The sequence below is a fragment of the Plectropomus leopardus genome, chromosome 16 (assembly GCF_026936395.1).
Source record: "Plectropomus leopardus strain MGB_pleo_1.0 chromosome 16, ASM2693639v1, whole genome shotgun sequence".
In the NCBI taxonomy this organism is placed as follows: Eukaryota; Metazoa; Chordata; class Actinopteri; order Perciformes; family Serranidae; genus Plectropomus; species Plectropomus leopardus.
This window is the reverse complement of record NC_142191.1, coordinates 30,729,042-30,748,128: the sequence shown is the minus strand read 5'-3', so window position 1 is coordinate 30,748,128 and position 19,087 is coordinate 30,729,042. Positions and strand designations below refer to the sequence as shown.

The following is a 19,087-nucleotide window of genomic DNA, read 5'->3' as shown; positions in this document are numbered from 1 at the left end:
AGTTACTTATGTTCTTCTTTAATTGTAGATCTCAGACTTCCAGAAGAAGTTAAGTGAGCAGGAACAGTTGAACTCACAGCAGCAGGCTGAGGAAGGAGAACGAGACACCAAGCTGCAACAAAGAGTAGGTCCACATCTGCTGCCACAGCTAAATGTTTTGGGATAAAAAGATTTGTGCATTTTCACAAATAAAAAAGAAAAAAAGAGGAAATGACCTGAAAAAAGGTGCTTAAAATATAATCCTGTCAAATAATTTAAATTCTAATATTTAGTTATGTTAAATATAAATATAATTTAGTTTTCGAGACTTCACTCACTTTAAAAAAAAAACCAAATCACCAATTTCTTTCAAATTGCGGGACATTTCTTGCCGAGTTGCTCATTGCATTTGTCCCCCATGTTTTCAAAAGACATTCACCAAATTTTCTCAGAGTTCAAAGCGTTAAGAGATGAGGCTGAGGAGGTGACAGCAGCTCTCTGCTAAGGCTCCCCTAACACTTTCAGAAACCATCCGTAGGTGTTTTAGTTTCAGAAAGTGCCCCCCCATCTGTTAACGTGAGTGGTTTCTGTGATGCCTGTTTGAAGTGACCTTACTGCCTCTGTTGTTGACCTCAGGTGCAGCAGCTTGCGGAGCAGCTTCAGATGTACAGAGAGAGACAGAGTCACGCTGAAGCTGAAGCTGAAGCCTCACAGCAGGTTTGTTCATCATTTTTTATCAGTTTACTTGTTCAGACACCTCCCACAAGCATTTAAAGCTTTGACTCTGAGCAAAATGGTTTGATTTTAGCATAAAAGTTCCTGCAAATTTAAAGAAATTCTTAAAAGGTGGCGAGAAAGTTATTATGGGGCCGTTTGGTAGTAGCATAACACCTTTTCTTCCTAGCAGCTAGCAGTTTCACCACAGCATTCAGAATGAGTTTGAGGTTCTGCACAGATGTCTGAAAAGGCAGACTGTAATCTTGATATAGCTTGAAGTCGAGAAGAGCCATGTGTATATAAGATTGTGTCACCTGCATGAAAATTTGATATTATAAGTTTTAATGTTTTTCCCTTTTTCTGGCAGTTGCTCGACGAAGCGAACAAAACCGTCTCAGCTCTGAAAGAGCAGCTGAGCAGTTTGGATCAGAGCGGCAGTGGAGTCAAGGTAACGGTGTCGTCACGGCTGGAGGATTCGACGGGGCAGCTTCAGGTAAGAACACCTACTCATTTCATCAATCAGCAGCTGAAAGTCAAAGGCACCTTAACAAAAGACTCCACTGTAACATCAACCTCTGAACTCATCGTTGCAGGAATCCTTCGGAAAATTCCAGCGAGTTATAGACGTTTGTTCTAAGTATATAGGAGCGTTGGACAAGGAGCTGTGTCCCATGAAGCCAGCTAATTGTAGCTTTCTGCCAAAAGCCACCGAGAATGCTTACAGCGCCGTGTGTCAGCTGCAGCTGCAGACCACTCTGAGTCTGGGAAAAATTATGGTAAAAATCTGTCATTATCCTTTTGAATGTCATGAGGTCGTACTGTTTTTGACAAGGTGATGACTCCTGCTCTCTGCTTCACCAGGAGCACCTCCAGGAGCGAGCACAGGGCTACAGGAGTCTGTTTGAGGAGCTGGTGAAGACAGATTTGGCTGTTTTTGAGGAGAGGCGCCTGCAGGATGTGCTGCTGTGCCGCGCGCAGGCCCCCTGCTTCTCCGCCAAAGACGAGGACTTCCACGCACTGTGGCACCACAGACTGACGGAGCTGCTGGACAAGAGGCAGCTCTATCTGCAGGTGAGCTCTGCTACAAAGCACCTCGACAGAAACTCACATTAAGTTTGTAATTGATCATGAAAGTGTTTATGACTTTGACCAATGTCTGAGCCCCATTTTAACATCATTTCACCGTCCTGTTGCATCCCTGTGTCAACCACAATTCACACTAAACTAGCATAGTGGCAGCTGACTAAATAATGTGCCACAGCTAGCTAGCTACCATAGATAATATTCACTGTCTTTCTGTAATTTAACTCATCGTACCAAATGGCTTTTAAACATTGCAGACATGAACCCCTCTCACTTTTATTTTATTTTATTATATGTACATATAAAGCGCCAAATCATGACTAGTCATCTAAGGTCACTTTTCTTATAGAACAGGTCTAGACTGTGTTTTATTCAAATAAACTAAGTATGCTGATGTTATGTGTGCACACACACACACAGTCAGAAATAGAGTATAGCGGAGCAGAGGACAGATTCTACTCGTGTTACATTTAGTGCATTTCAAAGCCCCGCCCTTTAAGACCGATATCCCAAAAGCCAACAAATAAATCATAATGGAGAGATGTCGACCCCAACCGTCTGAGAAGCAGGAGGAAACGTGCATTTTTTAGAAACACACAAGAAACTAGCATCAGTGGCATGGATGCAAACATTAGCCTGCTGATGGTCAAAGGACCAGGCAGAACCTAGCAGCATTCTTACTGCACAAGACTCACCACAGGATGACAGGCTTTCATCCACACTGGCTGGAGGAAATATTCCTCCTGTCTCTGCAGGACTGAACTTTGAAAAATAAATAATAACCAAAAAAGCTATAGATGTATACAGTTCATAGAAACCTCATGCGGCAACGGGGTTCCACAGGGACACGAGCCCACGGGAGATTAAATCCCCCCCCCCATATTGACAATTCTTTTGGTTTTGTAGAAAATGGCCAGCGTGTTGGACATGCTGTGGGCCCACATGAGGTCTTTCCCCAGCGAGCTGTCAGCTGAGCTCACACACAGGGAGACGTTCAAGGAGCAGCTGAAGCCTGCGCTCACCAAGCAGCCAATCAGCTTCAGCGGGGTGGACAGCATCCTGAGCGTCGAGCTGGACCACAGATCTGCAGTGGCGCACCACAGGAAGATGATTCTGCAGGTGAGTCCTCCGGCTCTGCAGAGTAACACCGTCATCCCCCCCAGCTTTGGTGAGCTTTGCCTGAGCTTTGCCTGAGCCTGGTGTTTTCACACAGCTGCACTCCCAAATTTGGCACCAAATGATATAACAAGAGTGGGTACTCTGTAGTGCTGAAGTAATTTAATTTTACCCTTGAAAGTACTGAGTTTAGCCGCAACCCTACTGGCAAGGTGAGTGAACCAGAAATGCCCTTACCCAAAGTCCATTTTTACTTTCCCATGAATATATTTTTTAAAATGTGTTGGTGGTTAGCAGATTACAACAAATGCTAAAGTTAACTGTCTAGGGAATTTCTCAGATTCTAGGACATTTCTTTCTTTTCATTTCATTTCTTACAATAAATCTACCTTGTACGTTGTACCTCATTTTAAGGATTTAAGAACATTTCTAGGATTTTAGGACATCTGTCAGATTTTAGGATATTTCTAGGATTTCAGGAAAATTCCAGGATTTAAAGACATTTGGATTTCAGGATTTTTTTAGGATTTTAGGACATTACAAGGATTTTATGAATTAGAGAATGGTTGGGGGGGCACCCAGCACCCTGTAAGGGTCCAGATTTGGCCCATGGGCCTTAAGTTGATCACTGTCCTACACGCTGGTCCATAAATCTTTATTATTAATTGTCTTTACCCGGTGCCATTCGAGTGTCTTATCAGTAATGTGCACGTGCAACCATCAACAGAGATGCAAAGGTAACAAGATGACTCACTCCATAGCTACTTCATCAACAGCACTGGAATAAAAAATAATCTGAAATGAGTTTCTGCTGTGCATTTTACGCACTCATCTTTCTAATGTCATATTGAAAATTTGACTCCTGCAGGGCATCGTGGATGAGCAGAACACGCAGTTTGAAGAGCTGAAGGTGCTGAAGGCTCAGGCTGATCTTCAGCTCGGAGAGGAGAGAAGTAAGAGTTCCACTGTGCTGCGGGCGCTGGAGGGGGCTCCTCTCAAAACAGAGCTCTCCCTGCTCAATGATAACCAGCGACTTGTGCTTCAGCTCCAGCAAACTGAAGAAAAAATCGAGGTATTTTTTCTAACAAATCTTGTTTTATATTTGCTTTATGAATGCTGTCATCAAGTAGTATCATTAGGTAACAGTCACCGTAAACTAGATGTTTTTGGAGATGAAACATTTTTCACATCATTTGGGAAACAAAAAACAAGGCCAAAGACGAGCAACAGGGGCTCCGCCTCGATTAATTTCATTACATGACTTAATTTAACTTTTCTGTAATTGTACTTTAGTGTAACAGTACTTCATTTAACTTTATTGGAACAGTGCTTGATTTAATGAAAAAATAATAGCACCAAAACATAAATATAACAGTACTTTAATTTTATTGTAACAGTGTTTTAACTTCAATATAACTGTACTTCTTTAACTCTAATATAACTGTTCTTTATTTAACTGTATTGTAACAGTACTTCCCTGAACTTTATTGTAACAATATTTAATTTAATTTAATATTGAAAAAGTACTTTATTTAACTTTATTGCAACAGTACTTTATTTAACTTAATTGTAACAGTACTTTATTAAGAAGTTTATTTTAGCAGTCTGTAGTAGGTCAGAAGATATTTAACAATATGGAGATACATATTGTGTATGGTGATAAAGCCTAAAATATTAGAATTGAGGGGAAGCTGTGGGCTGAGAGCCACAGACGGGATCACACCCTGTTGGTTTGGGTCTTATCATGGTACAATAACACAAAGCTGTTGGTTTCTTCTCTTCCTGACTTGTCTCTTTGTGTCGCTTTGGTCTCAGTGTCTCATCTCAAAATGGCTAGACTGGGAGACTTGTTCATTTGCAGATGGTGACCGATATGTTTCTGTTTTTCAGGCGCTGCGTGTCCAAAACAAGCAGCTGGAGGACGCTCAGATTAAAGCCAACAGCAGGGTGTCCAACCATAAGCAGGCGACCCAGCTGCTGCAGACGGAGCTGCAGGACAGCCGCGCGCAAGTCGAGGACAAGGAAAATGCGATCCAAGCCCTCAGGAGCAAACTGCGAGAGTCTGAGGTCCGTCTGAAGACTGCATTTTTAGGCTCATCGCAACAAAACTTCATAGCAGCTTCTGTTATAACTGACTGCTCATACTTAATATATATAAACTATAACTTTATAGCCATACCTTCATATGACATTATACTCTGAGCTCATTTATTATGTTTTTAGTTTTTTGTTAACCCTTTAACACCTGGATTATCATCAGTTTTCTTGTGCTGTGTTCAGATGCCTTTTACAAGCATCTAAACCTCTGAAATCTAAGAAAATGGTTTTGATTTATTTTTTTAAAAATATATAAATATTTTTTGGGGGGAAAAGGCGATGAGCGACTTGGAAAGAAATTTCCTGCAGCTTGCAAATAACATGGTCTAAGGTGATAAGAATTTTACCTGAAAATTAAAAATTAGCTTGGGGAATTAGTTGAGATTATCAAAAAATTAGGGGAAAATGTTCAGAAAGTTTTATTTATAATCTAATCAGATTTTAGGTTTTATATTTTTAGAGTGTTTTATGTATTTTTTCCTTATTCTTTTTTAGAACTTTAATTTTGTGTTTTGTATTGGCATATTTTTCTTTAACTTTTCCTTTTTTGTTGCTTAATTTCAGGTAGTTTTCTTCAAACCTTTTTGTTAATTTCCTGCTAATGTTTTGGTCATTTTTTTGTTAGGTTGCTCATCTCCTTTTGCCTCTCATGCCTTTGAAAGAAATTAAGCCAGTTTTCTCAGGTGTTAAAGGGTCAAAGCTTTTGTACAGCTTGTTGTAATAATATTTTTCTCTGTGGTTTAGAAAAAGAATGCGTCCCCCAGTGCTGTTGAGTTGGAGAAACTCCAAACTAAACTGCTGAAAATGGAGGTGGAGCTGATTTCTGCATCTGATAAGCACAAACAAGAGTAAGATCTTTGGATGACACTTTAAGGTCATAAGCTGACCATCTCAATTTCCTCTTTCTCCCACTCAGGAGAAAATAGAGGCTGACTGAAGTCCTTCCATGACATGTTCTGATAGAGGTTTGTGTTTGTCAGGATCCAACAGATGAACACAATGTTGAATCAGAAGGAAGAGTCGCTGAGGAAGCTGAAGGAGACGCTGAGGAAATTACAGCAGCAGGGAGAGGAGTCATGTAAGTATTATTGTTTGTTACGTCAGCTCACTTTGCCTGTGACTGGGCCAAAGATTTGCACTTGAGCGAACCACAAAGACCACAATCTTTATTTATCATTCTAAACCGAAAGAAACGGTTTTTGTAAGTTTTCAAAGTTTTTGAAAAATCATGGAAATTTCTTTTGTCTAGTAAACTGAATGACATTAATGTAACATAAAGGTGAATTTATTTTCTGTAGCTGACGTCATAGCTCTTACATACGTTGACGTTGTGTTATTTTTTGTTTATTTGTTCATCATGTATGTTTCCTTTAGTTTCTCTCCCTGTTCCATCTGTCCTTTCATGAAATGACATGTCACTAGACATGTGAAATAATTTTTTGGCACTTTTGGCTAAGGGGAGGGGTATGCAGCTTTAAATGGCTGTATATTGTATTCCTTTCTTTTTTCAAACGTTTTCTTTCTTTTTGAAACGGAACATTTTTTTGCCGATTTTTGTTTTTCCCCCCCTTTTTGATATTTTTGATGATTTTAATAAGAAAAAAAAGTATTTATTTCCTTGAATTTCTTTTGTGATTTTTATTTTAAAAAAACTTTACAATTTTGGCAAATTAATTTTTTTTGTAGATTTTTTTAAACCATGTTTTCTTTAAAAACTCAGCACAATTACGCCAATTATTATAGCCAGAAACTGTAGAAACGATGGTCCCTGAACACATCATGGGGGGTGCAGAAATCATGTTTGAATAGAATTTGAATATTATACGTTTGAAAAAACATCGGTTAAGTGGGACCAGAAGACAAAATTATTCAGGGTCCTTGAAAAGTCATTGAAAAAAAATGTTTTGAAATTTTGTCCATGACAATGTGTGCGAACCCCGAAGAAAGACAGTATGGATTCAATATGCTAGTTAGCCAGTTAGCACTTTAACAACACAACCCGATGATGAAAGAACAAAAGATATTTACGGTGTTCTAGTGAACAATAACAACAATTACGCACACAATTACATGTGAACGGCGTCTAAATGCAGCACAAGAAACCTGATGTTGATACCGGTTTCAAAGGGTTAAAAGAAACCTTAAGGTGTCTTTTCTTAACTGACCGAACTAAACACAGCAGCGTCTCTACTTCTACAGAATCTTTTTTTTTCTTTGTTTGTTTTTAATAGTATTTTTTTGGCATTTTTGCCTTATTAGATAGCACAGGAGAAAGCTAGCATGAAAGGGGGAGAGAGAGGGGATGACACGCAGCAAAGGGCCGCGAGCAGGAATCGAACCCACAGCTGCCACAGGGAGGACACTGCCTTCATACATGGGGCGCCTGCTTTATCCACTGAGCCACCTGACGCCCCTACCTCTACAGAATCTTGACACTAACTGAAGAACCGTATTTGTTACCGATTTCAAGAGGGAAAATGTGTTTTTGTATGTTCACACTAATGTGGTTGTATTGAATTCAGTCCTGCAAGGTGAGGACCTCCATGCCAGACTGACCAACCCCAAAGGCCTGCTGATCAAGTCCAGCATCCTGCTGGAGAAGACTAAACTGGAGGAGGAAGTCAAACAGCTGCAGCTGAAAATAATCCAGCTGGAGAGGTGAGATTAACCAGTTAGACGGCAGAACTGATCAGACAGTTCATGTGATTCACTGCATCCTGTAGTCCTCCTCTGACACCTGTCCCCCTGTCACGCCAGCTTGGTGTCCAGTCAGCAGGCAGAGATCAGCAAGTGGAAGAGCAGAGCCATCAAGCTGAAGGTGAAGAGCAAAGTCGAGGGGGACAAGCCTCCGTCACCCGGCACTCCCACCAAAAGAGGCCTTCCCATGACCGCAGACTGCTCCAACCTCCTCAGCTCACCCAAGAAGTTTCTGATTACTCCCAAGAAGGTCCTGGACTCTCCTAGGAAGGTCCTGGACTCCCCCAGGAAGTTGCTGGACTCTCCAAAGATCTCTGTGCTGGACTCCCCCAAAAGCAGATTCTTCGATGTGGGTGGAAGCTCTGACCTGCTGTCCCGAAACTGTCCCAAGCAGTTCTTTGATAACTCCAGCCTTGGAACCATTCCAGGTGAGCTACGTCTCAAGTTCACCTCCCTGTGCTACTGTCTCCCTGTGCTAACATCATAAAGACCTGAGCTGTTTGTTTCGACAGAAGTTTTCCACGTTCCTGATGAGCCAGACGCAGACAAGGGTAACTGCTGTGCTAATATTCACTGTGTGTTTGGAGAAACACTGAGGGGTCACTAACAGAAGCATGAGGTGTTGGGACTTCACTGGGTTTCCACTGATCATTAACGTGAATCAGGACCGACACACACCGTCCTACACTGATGCATTTCTCATTTGGTCACAGTTGATTTATTAGTTAATTAGTGATTGAGATTTTATTTAAATATTGAGTTGAGCAAAGTAGATTGATTTCTATCAAAAACATGGAGAGAAGTTACATGGTTCAAGGTTTCTTTATTATACCCCCAATTTGTTTCACAGTCAGCTGTAATAAATAGACATCAAACAAAATGAATAAATACAACAAAAAATTATGTTGATAGAGTGTCATTTGTAAGGCTGATAGCAGTAGGAATAAGTGAATAATTCAATAGTTACAAGAAAATAACCTGAAATTAACTGAAAATATGAAAAAAGGAGAGAAAAAAAGCTTTTGTTCTAAAAACAACCAAAAAAGGGAAAAAAGTTAAAAATACATCTATAAATAAAATAGTTCCTAATAATTGAAAGAATTATACATATACTTTCCTCAACATTTTCTGTATTTTTCTAAATTATTAACAAATTTCTCCCTCTGTTGTGCTCTCTTTTTAAAAAAAATATTAATTGTCAGCTAATTTTCACCTTTTCCCAATTTCTTGCAATTTGTGGGACACCTCTTACCACATTTTCTCAGTGACTTTTTGCCATTTTTTCAAAAGAAATCAAATCATTTTTCAAAGTTTTTTATGGTTTGAATGCATGCGAATAGCTTCTGGATGCAGCACAACAAAACTGATGTTGTTGCAGGTTTCCCAAGTCCCCGTTAACAGCTCTGCGCTTTGAAACCCGTTTGAAAAACTGAGTGTCAACCTCTGAGGATGCAACATGCAGCCAATGCTGATGTGCCAAAAACTGTCCATCCCCATAGACCCCCGTGTTAAAATGCCAAACTTTATAGCAGAAATAAACACATGTGTAACATGGTGGCTTTGGTCCCTTTACAGACATCCCAAAGAGCAGTCATGTGGATTTTATGTGTCTTGAGTTCTGTTTTGCTGAAACAAAAATCTTGTGTGTTGCAGATGCAGCTGCAGGTAGAGACAGGAAGGAGGACTGGTGGCCTCAGTCTCCAACGCAAGAGGAAATGTGTAAAACACAGTAATATGTCCACACGTGCAATATTTTTGAATTTGTCTTTTTAATGTCTCTGACTTTTCCATTGTCTTGTTCTTATTCTGTTCTATAGTTCTAATAAATAAACGTCTTTTGTTTATTGAATTTTCTCCGCCGTCTCATTCATACTCAGGCCAGTGACTTAGTTTCCATAAAATATGAGCGCACAAATCAGTAATCAAGTTTTTGTTGCTGCATTGAATTATAGATGTATGGTTCTGCAGAGACTCAACGATTTAACTGCAGGATATGATGTTCATTTTTTGGCACATATACAGAACACTACATTCATAATAATCCTTACCACTCACTCAAGTACTGCAATTTTTTTTCAGAGAGTATATACTACTATACTATGTGACTGGGAAGTTTAAAATGGGCAGGGTGGATGTAAAACATGAGTCTAATACGGTGATACTCAAATTACGGTTTGTGGGCCAAATCTGGCTCCTGATAGGGTGCCAGAAGCCCCCCCCCCAAAAAAAAAAATATGTTTCACAATAAAAGGAGTTGTTTTTGCACATTTAATATACATGAGGTGCCAGAGTACATAGAACAGCATCAGATTCAGCTTGTTAATGAAAAAAGACTAAGCCCCTAATGTCCAAAAAGTGTCCTAAAATCCTTGAAACATCCTTAAATCCTAGAAACATGCTCCAATTTGTGGAATGTCCTAAAATCTTAGCAATGTCCCAAAATACGAGAAATGTGCAAAAATCTTAACAGTGTCCTAATGATCCTAGATTTTTAGGAGAATTCCTATAAAGTATTTTCGTTGTTTTGTTGTTTTCAAAATTTTCACTGTCATTTGGAGTTTTGCAGGTGTTTCTTTCTCTTTGGTGCTTTTTTTCTCTTTTGTAATGATTTTGAGGTCAATACATTTTTGGGGTTTTAGATTTTTCTACATTGGGTACTTTTACTTAAAATATTTTAAGTACTTTTTCCCAATATACTTAGTTTTTCTTCAGTAAGATTTTCAATGTGTGTTTTCACAGTGTGGCATTGGTACTTTTACTGAAATAAAGAATCTGCATACTACCTCTGCCACTGATTTGATTTTTTCAGCCATGAGTAATGTTAGATATAGACTACCTGTTGGGTCTTTCAGAATTAAATACTGACGTTTTACTTTGAAGGATAGGTCGGCTGAGTTCCTGTGCTGAGCCCATCATCTGTTTGTGTGATCTAACCAATCAGAAGCCTCGCGAAGGGCGACGTCTGCACGTACGACGTCATTGCGTGTTATTAGTACGTCGCGCGCGGGAGCTTTGGTTACCGAACAGTCGAGTTTGGGGGAAACAAGAAGGCGGCAGGTAGGTGAACGCTGCGGCTTATTAAACGAAATATTCGCTTTTATAGCGCATTAATTAAAGACGTAGATGTGAAAGAAGTTTATTATTGAATTGTCACTTTGCTGTGACGCTGTCTTCGGTCCGGCAGCTGTGTTAGCTGGCTCGGGGCTTACTAACGCCAGCCAAACAAACTAATGAGCAAACAGCGCTAATGCTAACAAGCTAACAGCTCCAATAAAAGTCTTGAGATGTTACTGAGACTTAAAATGAAGCTAATCACACCGGTTTTGAAGCTAATGGTTTTTATTGTTTTCACCTAGTAACGTTACATGAAGTCATTAAGTTAGCAAATCTTTAAAACTATAAAATAAGTTAACGTTAGTATGTTTTCCTAGGGTGTTGCTAAATGTTGCTTAATTTTGGGAAGTGCATTAAAGCTGATGAAACGAATATCATAAGCTTAATAACTTCGTTCTGATATTTCTAATTGCAGAGGATTGAACGTTAAATAACCAAGTAAAGGCATTCGTCAGTTAAACTTTGCAAAAAGCATTTCCCTCAACTGCTACCTTGTCCTGAAGACTATGACGTAAAGTCTCAGAACAGTGTCTGCCAAAATTCCTGCCCCCCCCAAAAAACCCTGTATTATTATATAATAAACTATATTGTTATTTTATTTTACTGTTGCTTTTCTGAAAAGCCTTTTGTAACCTTGTTAAGAAAAGTGCAATATAAATCAAGTATATATTTATTATTATTATTATTATGATTATGATTATTATTATTAAGGGTCGACATCACTTATTTGTACTTAATGAGACCGATAACCGATATTTGGAGTCGATATGCATTTACAACAAGAATGAAAATCTTCCTGTCAATATTTAAATTTCAGAATATGACAAACTCCAACACAAGACTTAGTTTAAATGTTTTTAGCAAATGTTTCATCAAAACTGAAACTTTCAACATCTATACAGGAAATTTTCAGAAAAATAAAATCAAGTGAAATTTTTAATTTAAAAAAATGAATAAATAAAAATAGCTCCCTGAGGTTTTACAAAGTAAAAGCTCGTCCCATGCTTACACTTTTTTTTTTTTGCACTTTTTGATTCATTAATTTTATCTGCAATCACTTAAATAAAATGCTGATAAGGATAATCAGCAAAATGCCAAATACTTACAGAAATCAGCTAAGCCAAAAATCTGTCAACCCCTTATTATTATTATTATTATTATTATTATTATTATTATTATTATTATTATTATTATTATTATTTTCATTGTTATATGCCAGCATTATTATTGGCTGTCACTCAGCCCCTTGCCTTCTCTCTGTTTCCCTCTCAGACCATGGCGATGAGGAGCGAGGCAAGGGTGGAGGCAGAGGTGGAGGAGGAGGAAAACTTCGGGCCACAGCCTCTGAGCAGACTAGAGGTGTGTACAATTCATATTCAATCTGAAGCTTGTCCTGAGTGCTGGTTTAAAAAGATGCATGTTATTCACAAAAACCAAGGTGATGCCCTTAAATCTCCTAACTATTACACATTAGAACAAGAGTATTGAGTGTGTTTCATCTTACCTTGGCATCGTGTCGGGCGATTGTCTTTCTTTGCCTGTCTTTTAAACTGCGTAGACTTTTTCCTTGGCATTCTCTTGTATATATCTTACGTGCTTTTCATTCTTCTTTTTTTGATAATTTTGGGTTTGTTCGTGCATATGGCATTCATTTTGGCAGGATTGTGTATTTTTTTTAATCTTGGAATTTCCTGCTCAGCTCCTACAATAAATCTAAAATACACTGTGGAAACTAAATTGATACATTCAGACTGTTAAGTGCAGAAAATGCTCCAGTGACAGCCATTCAAACCGACATTTTTGATCCCACAGCCACCAAAGCATAAAAACATGCACTGTATTATTTCTGGGTGTCATTCTGGACTTTTACCTTGATATTTGTAATTTTTATCATTTTCCACTGGGTGATGTCATTTTCTTTACCATATTTGGCAATTAAGAGAAAACACATGCTGTCTCCACTGAGTGCACTGTCACAATCAATGTTGCTGCGAATCATTGACATATCCCAGACATCAGGTGTGTTAAAAATAATTATTGTGTGTTGTGTGTGTGTGTGTGTTTTAAATCTAAAAACATAGTGGCATTGTGACAAAAACCTGGCATTTAAAGGGTTAAACATTCTGAAAATTAATAAATATTTGTTATTTATGATAAGGACTGATATTGATTAAAAAAATAAACTTGGTAAAAGTAGAAAATCATTTTAACGTATAATATTTTTTATGCAGAGCGGCATGAGCGTGAGTATTTGACACTGCACAACAAACAAATAATGTATAACAATCAATGTTGCTGCTAATTATTGACATATCCCTGGCTGTGATAATAAAAAAATCCATGAAGTATATTGAAAGTATGTTTTGTGCGTTTTTCTTCATCTAAAAATGTAGTGGCATCATGACAAAAACTTGGCATTTAAGGCATTTTTAAAGTTAATGAATATTTGATATGTATGATAAGGACTGATGTTGCTTAAGAAATTAACTCAATGAAAGAAATTAATATTAATGTATAATATTTTTCAAGCATTTTGTGCGCAGAGCCGTATGAATGTGTGTAATATTAAAGCAGGGCTCTAGGGGTTAATATATGATCTGATCGCCCTGGCTTCTCCTGACTTGAGATGTACCCACTGTGCTCGGTTCAGGTCAATAACAGGGCGGTGCTAAAAACCCTACAGTGCCTGCATTTGTCTCTCTCCCTGGTGATTAATGCTTGGCTGAATCTTGTTGTGATGTTTCTGCACGCAGCAATGTGGAATCAGCGCCAGTGACATCAAGAAGCTGGGAGAAGCAGGTTTCCACACAATCGAGGCCGTCGCCTACGCACCCAAGAAGGAGCTGCTCAACATCAAGGGCATCAGTGAGGCCAAAGCAGACAAAATTCTAGTAAGAAACATCAGCCGTTTATTCGGTGTCCCAGTCTGACTGGACTGTTCCAATGTAGAGGTTTATCTGCAGACCATTTTCATCTTTAATCATTGCGTATATAAGGTGTCAAAAAACTGTTGTTGTTGTTGTTGTTGTTGTTGTTATTGTTGTTGTGACATCTTCGAATTGCTTCTTTTGTCAAACAAAGAAGGCGAAGGAAGCAGTAGTGCAAAAATTCTCAGTTATTTCCAGGTTTTAGGACTCATACCTCCTGCTCTGGTAAAATAAAAGGACTTAGCCATTTTTCATGAAAAGGTGACCACAAGATTTGATTTTGTGTCTTCAGAAATAAGGGTGAGGAGTTTTTAATAGAATAGCTACTGGTTTTGACATGCTAAATCGGTCAAATCAAACTATTCGTTGCTCTTACAACTCAAAGAAAGTTCGCATTTCAAGATCAGTCTCAAACGTCAAAACGTGATGATTCTTCATTTACGATCTTAAATGACGAAGAAAAGCAGAAAAGTCTCACATTCAACAATCTGCAACCAGCAAATGTTTGACATTTTTGCTTGAAAAAATGACTGAAACAATGGAATCTATCATCAACTCACTGCAACTCTATCCTGATGCAGCGCTGAATCTTTCTGCCGTTACTGTGAGAAGAAAAATGGACTTGGTGGTATTTGATTTCTGTAGTGTTTTTTTATTTTCCAAACATTTGTGTGTTTGTACGGTTTGAAACAGCCCAGACTCAGCAGGCGACTCCAAACGAGGTCACCAGCACGAGATGACAGCAGCTGTATTCTGGATATTTCTGCTTTATTTTTGTACAGTAGGAGGAAATGGAGACAAATTCTAATGGTTTTAACTATTTCTCTGTTGACATTTACTGTTGCTAATCTGCCAGTGATAATCTGGCTGATATATCAACCCCATCACTTTTTCTCTCTGCCTCTACTTCCGCTTTGTTAACCATATAAAATATCCTGTATTTAGTTATTCTTTTTGGTCTTATTTTTCCATCTCTCAGGCTGAAGCTGCCAAACTTGTGCCCATGGGTTTCACCACAGCTACTGAGTTCCACCAGAGGAGAGCAGAGATCATCCAGATCTCCACAGGCTCCAAGGAGCTCGACAAACTCCTGCAGGGTGCGTACTTCTTCACAGTGATGATTTAAACTCAGTCCTCACAGGTGGGAGGAAAAATAAAGTCTTTGTGTCTCGTGCAGGTGGGATCGAGACAGGCTCCATCACGGAGATGTTCGGAGAGTTCCGGACGGGGAAGACCCAGCTGTGCCACACCCTGGCTGTCACCTGTCAGGTAGAGTCCACACTGACTGCACAGACAGAGAGACAGAGACAGCCTCAGTGTGTCAGGGGAAAATCTAACATTTATGGACTTTTTTTGTAGTTAATAAACTCTTTTGCTCATTGGCTCTTCCTCATTTTCTTCAAGAAATAAAGGCAATTTTCTCAGGTTTCAATGAAAGAAAAAAGGACCCAAATATTTGCAAGAAATTAGTAAACAGACCAAGACAATTACCTGAAAATTAATTTAAAAAAAAAAGTAAAGGAAAAAGAGTGTTTAAAAGAGAATAATTTTAAACATAATTTTTGTATTATATAATTATTCTAATTATAAATATCATTTTTTCTTGTTTCTCTAGACAATTTTGCCTAGCTTTTTTAAAAAAAAAAAATTCTAATTCAACTTATTTCTGTCAATATGTGGAAATTTTCTTGCCGTTGCCTTTTCCCCATGTTTTTGGAAGAAATTGCACCGAGCTGTTCCGAGCAAAAAGGTTTAAATACCTGTGAAAGACGACTGAATTCAGAACAAGAAAAAGTGATATCGCTCCAGGTTTCAAAGGGTTAAATGTATCCCACATTAGTATTGGTTAATAAACACCAATAACAATTGACCCTTCTGAAGTCCCACTCCTCCAACAGTTGAACAATCTTTGAATCTGGCAGAAAGGGTTAATATTCAGGCGTGTCTGCTGAGTAACATGATGTAGAATAAAGTGAAAAACCTGCACCGGTTCATGCAGTAGTGACTCGTAGACTGTAAAGGACTTGTTGCTGGACTCAGTGGGTCACTCTGTCCTTGGTGTCCACAGCTGCCCATCGATCAGGGGGGCGGAGAAGGTAAAGCCATGTACATCGACACAGAGGGAACCTTCAGACCGGAGAGACTCCTCGCTGTAGCCGAGAGGTGAGTCAGCACGTTCACATTCACACTCTGCTGTTGTAACATGATAGTTTTTGTTGGAAAAAAGCTGGAATTATATGAAAAAGAAAATCTCAGCAGTTAGAAAGTTGAGGTGGAAAGGCAAACGCAAAATATGGATGTGTAAAACTAACCTTTTTGCATCAGTGGACAATCGAAGGAGAACTTAACGTGTCCTCTCTGTGTCCTCAGGTACGGGTTGGTCGGCAGTGACGTTCTGGACAACGTGGCCTACGCCCGAGCCTTCAACACAGACCACCAGACCCAGCTGCTGTACCAAGCCTCCGCCATGATGGCCGAGTCCAGGTCAGTCCGCGTGCAGAGTATGAACCTTTTGGAACCTGAGCAAATTTTTATTGATTTATTTGTAAAACAAAAAGGCAATGAGCAGCTTCACAGCACATGGCCCAAAAACAAGCAAGACAGTAACAAAAGGATGCATGAACATGACAGGAAAAATGTTTTTGTAACATCATTTTAAGTATATAATTATAATGATTATTCAGTTTAATTTTCCTGAAATGTTTCCCTTTCTTAAATTAAAATGTATTTAATAATAATCCTGCTGTGTGTCAGGTACGCTCTGCTGATCGTGGACAGTGCCACAGCTCTGTACAGGACAGACTACTCCGGCAGAGGGGAGCTGTCTGCCAGACAGGGACACCTGGGACGCTTCCTCCGCATGCTGCTGCGGCTGGCAGACGAGGTGAGCAGCTGCACTCCACACATCCCAGTTTGGATTTCGGCTATAGTCTGACAGTAGTACGCTGTTTTAAGCAGGGCCCTCGGTGTCTAAACTTGATGTTCTCTCTGGGGTTTACAGCCAATATTTCAGGGGTTCCAGTGTAGCCAGTGGATGTCCAGTGACTTATTTATTTATTTATTTATTTATTTATATATTTTTTACAGTCCGGTAAGCAAGTTGAGATGTCATATACTGACACTCTGTGAACAGATATCTATAGATTGATTGTTTCTTTTTCACTTTCTTTCTTTTGTCCCTGTGTGTATTTCGGTTTTCAGTACACCCATAAAGCATTTCATTACAGTCCCCACATACACATATCATAAAGGTCACCGAGACACACACAAAGATCATCAACAGATATATTTGTAGACATAATAATTGTACATATCTGCAAAAAATTTCAATTCGAGGTGTGTGCAGTATATTTGTAACCCTATCAATACTATTTCCTGACAGTTTGGCGTTGCCGTGGTGATAACCAACCAGGTGGTAGCACAGGTGGACGGGGCAGCCATGTTTTCTGCAGATCCTAAGAAGCCGATTGGAGGCAACATCCTGGCTCACGCCTCCACCACACGGTGAGTGACGCCGAGTTTGTTTTCAGAAATTACACCGAACGCCATGCAAGGTATACCCGCAGGTATATGACTGCTGGAGTCTTTTTTGAGGCGTCTTGCAACTTGCAAAAATTTGCCCTCAACAGCGGTGCTGTGCTAATGGTTCATCTTATTGAGGGAGGCAGCTAACAGCTAACTCGGTTTGCTGTGAAGCCCAACCGACAGCTGGATGTAAACACGGAGTCTCTGTGCCCTGAAGCAGCATGAGCGGGACGCTCTTTACTCTTCCTCACAGCAGATCATTACCGCTTCATCCTTCCATTGTTCACTTTCCATACTGAGACCAACTGAAATCACTCAGCGCTCGAAGAAGATACTCAGTGTAGCTTACAGAAAAGCTGACACAACACATGGGTGTATTTAAAAACTCACCATATCGTGGCTTTGCTCACTGATCTCTGAGCCCTCCAAGTCCTCACGTGTTCTGTCTCTGCACAGTTTTGAAGTGAAGTTTGCAGCTCCGCGTGTCCACACACGACATCTCACCGCTGATTGGTTATCAGGACACAGTGTCACGCAAATGTCTTGCTCCGGTTGAAAACTTTGTGCGATGCTGTTAGTGCGTCCTTGCGCATCACATCCATTGCATGGCCTGCCGTAAGTTTGCGTCTTTGCATTGACTTTGTTTGTAATCTTGCAGCATGAAGCGTTGGCGTGGCACTCGGTGTGAACACACCATTACAGCACCGTTGGATGCTTGTAATGTTTCTTTTGATGGCGTTTGACGGCCGGGGAGAGGAGAGTTGGTCCTGGCTGAAAACCACGGTTTGGCTGCTCTAACCGTGGTGTTGTGTTTGCAGTTTGTACCTGAGGAAAGGCAGAGGAGAGACGAGGATCTGTAAAATCTACGACTCGCCCTGCCTGCCCGAGGCCGAGGCCATGTTCGCCATCAACGCTGACGGAGTCGGCGACGCCAAGGACTGAGCGTGCTGAGAGGCGGGAAGCAGCGGGGCGGTGCTCAGTCACACCCGCTCACTCTGTCTTGGAATAAGTGTGTGTGTGCAATCTTCCCACATAAACTGCTGCCCTCACACACACCCTCAGACTGATGATGATTTGGTCGGACGCTGATGGAGCCCGAGCGGATCAAACGCTGCGGGATGCAGATGTGGAGCTCAGTGGAACAACAGCTGGATGGAACGGTCAGTTTTCTCTCACACTGAAGCACATTTCACTCAACAAAGAAAAAAAAGATGTTTTCCTGCAATTATGATACAGTATCTCAGAAGTACAACATCTGTTTGGCTATAATGAGATACTACTTCATAATTACAATATCAGCATCATAATTATGAGTTAGCATCTCCAAAATTACACAAAAATCTCATGATGTGATGTTCTTATAGTCTAATAGGAAGATCCATTGTCTCATAATTACAAGAAAAACTAAATTCTAACACAAGAGACATCTGTTACGTATTAAATAAATTCTTTTTTTTCTTTGTTGAATGCAGTGAATCTCTGGAGTTTCAAAAATGGGTGGAGTGGTAAAAAGAAAAATTGTAAAAACTATTTTAAATAGTTTTGTGAGCTCTTTTTGTTCTGTTAACTTTGTGTTTATGGTGTTCTATCATGTGGTGTCCCTTTTTTCAGTGTCCAAAAGTGAAGCGTTTTCTGAGAATGTTGTTGAAACATATTATTTTGCAATGAAAACATTCCTACACAGCTAAACTTTAACTTAATTTCTCAAATTTCACCTCTTGCCAGCTACACCACGACTGGTATGTCCCTTTTCTCTTATGTATATAAGCTTTATAGCTAAATTAAATTTGTTTTACCATTAAATTGACTTTTTTCATTTGTTCTCTCTCCCC

General features: G+C 39.6%; 2 protein-coding genes across 5 annotated transcripts in view; both read left to right on the top strand.

Moving 5' to 3' along the window:
* cenpe (centromere protein E) overlaps positions 1 to 9,538 on the top strand; it is a 43,060-nt gene extending 33,522 nt beyond the window's left edge. For 3 of the 4 annotated variants that reach the window (XM_088089190.1, XM_088089191.1, XM_088089189.1), the window contains 14 exons: positions 29 to 124; positions 616 to 696; positions 1,064 to 1,189; positions 1,290 to 1,472; positions 1,558 to 1,767; positions 2,686 to 2,898; positions 3,764 to 3,967; positions 4,786 to 4,962; positions 5,737 to 5,840; positions 5,973 to 6,070; positions 7,515 to 7,650; positions 7,750 to 8,117; positions 8,202 to 8,240; positions 9,343 to 9,538. In XM_088089190.1, the coding sequence (XP_087945316.1) occupies positions 29 to 124; positions 616 to 696; positions 1,064 to 1,189; positions 1,290 to 1,472; positions 1,558 to 1,767; positions 2,686 to 2,898; positions 3,764 to 3,967; positions 4,786 to 4,962; positions 5,737 to 5,840; positions 5,973 to 6,070; positions 7,515 to 7,650; positions 7,750 to 8,117; positions 8,202 to 8,240; positions 9,343 to 9,422 (2,115 nt within the window). In that variant the 3' untranslated portion in view covers positions 9,423 to 9,538. The remainder of the gene's footprint in view (positions 1 to 28; positions 125 to 615; positions 697 to 1,063; positions 1,190 to 1,289; positions 1,473 to 1,557; positions 1,768 to 2,685; positions 2,899 to 3,763; positions 3,968 to 4,785; positions 4,963 to 5,736; positions 5,841 to 5,972; positions 6,071 to 7,514; positions 7,651 to 7,749; positions 8,118 to 8,201; positions 8,241 to 9,342) is intronic. The other variant, XM_088089192.1, reaches the window with a different exon arrangement.
* A 1,136-nt stretch (positions 9,539 to 10,674) lies between these two features.
* On the top strand, positions 10,675 to 19,058 carry rad51 (RAD51 recombinase). Its single transcript, XM_042503449.2, has 10 exons — positions 10,675 to 10,746; positions 12,076 to 12,162; positions 13,557 to 13,694; positions 14,710 to 14,827; positions 14,908 to 14,999; positions 15,799 to 15,893; positions 16,101 to 16,214; positions 16,485 to 16,614; positions 17,113 to 17,234; positions 18,074 to 19,058. Exons 2-10 carry the CDS (start codon positions 12,079 to 12,081, stop codon positions 18,195 to 18,197), a joined length of 1,017 nt encoding a protein of 338 aa, XP_042359383.2. The 5' UTR covers positions 10,675 to 10,746; positions 12,076 to 12,078; the 3' UTR covers positions 18,198 to 19,058.
* Positions 19,059 to 19,087: the final 29 nt, after the last annotated feature.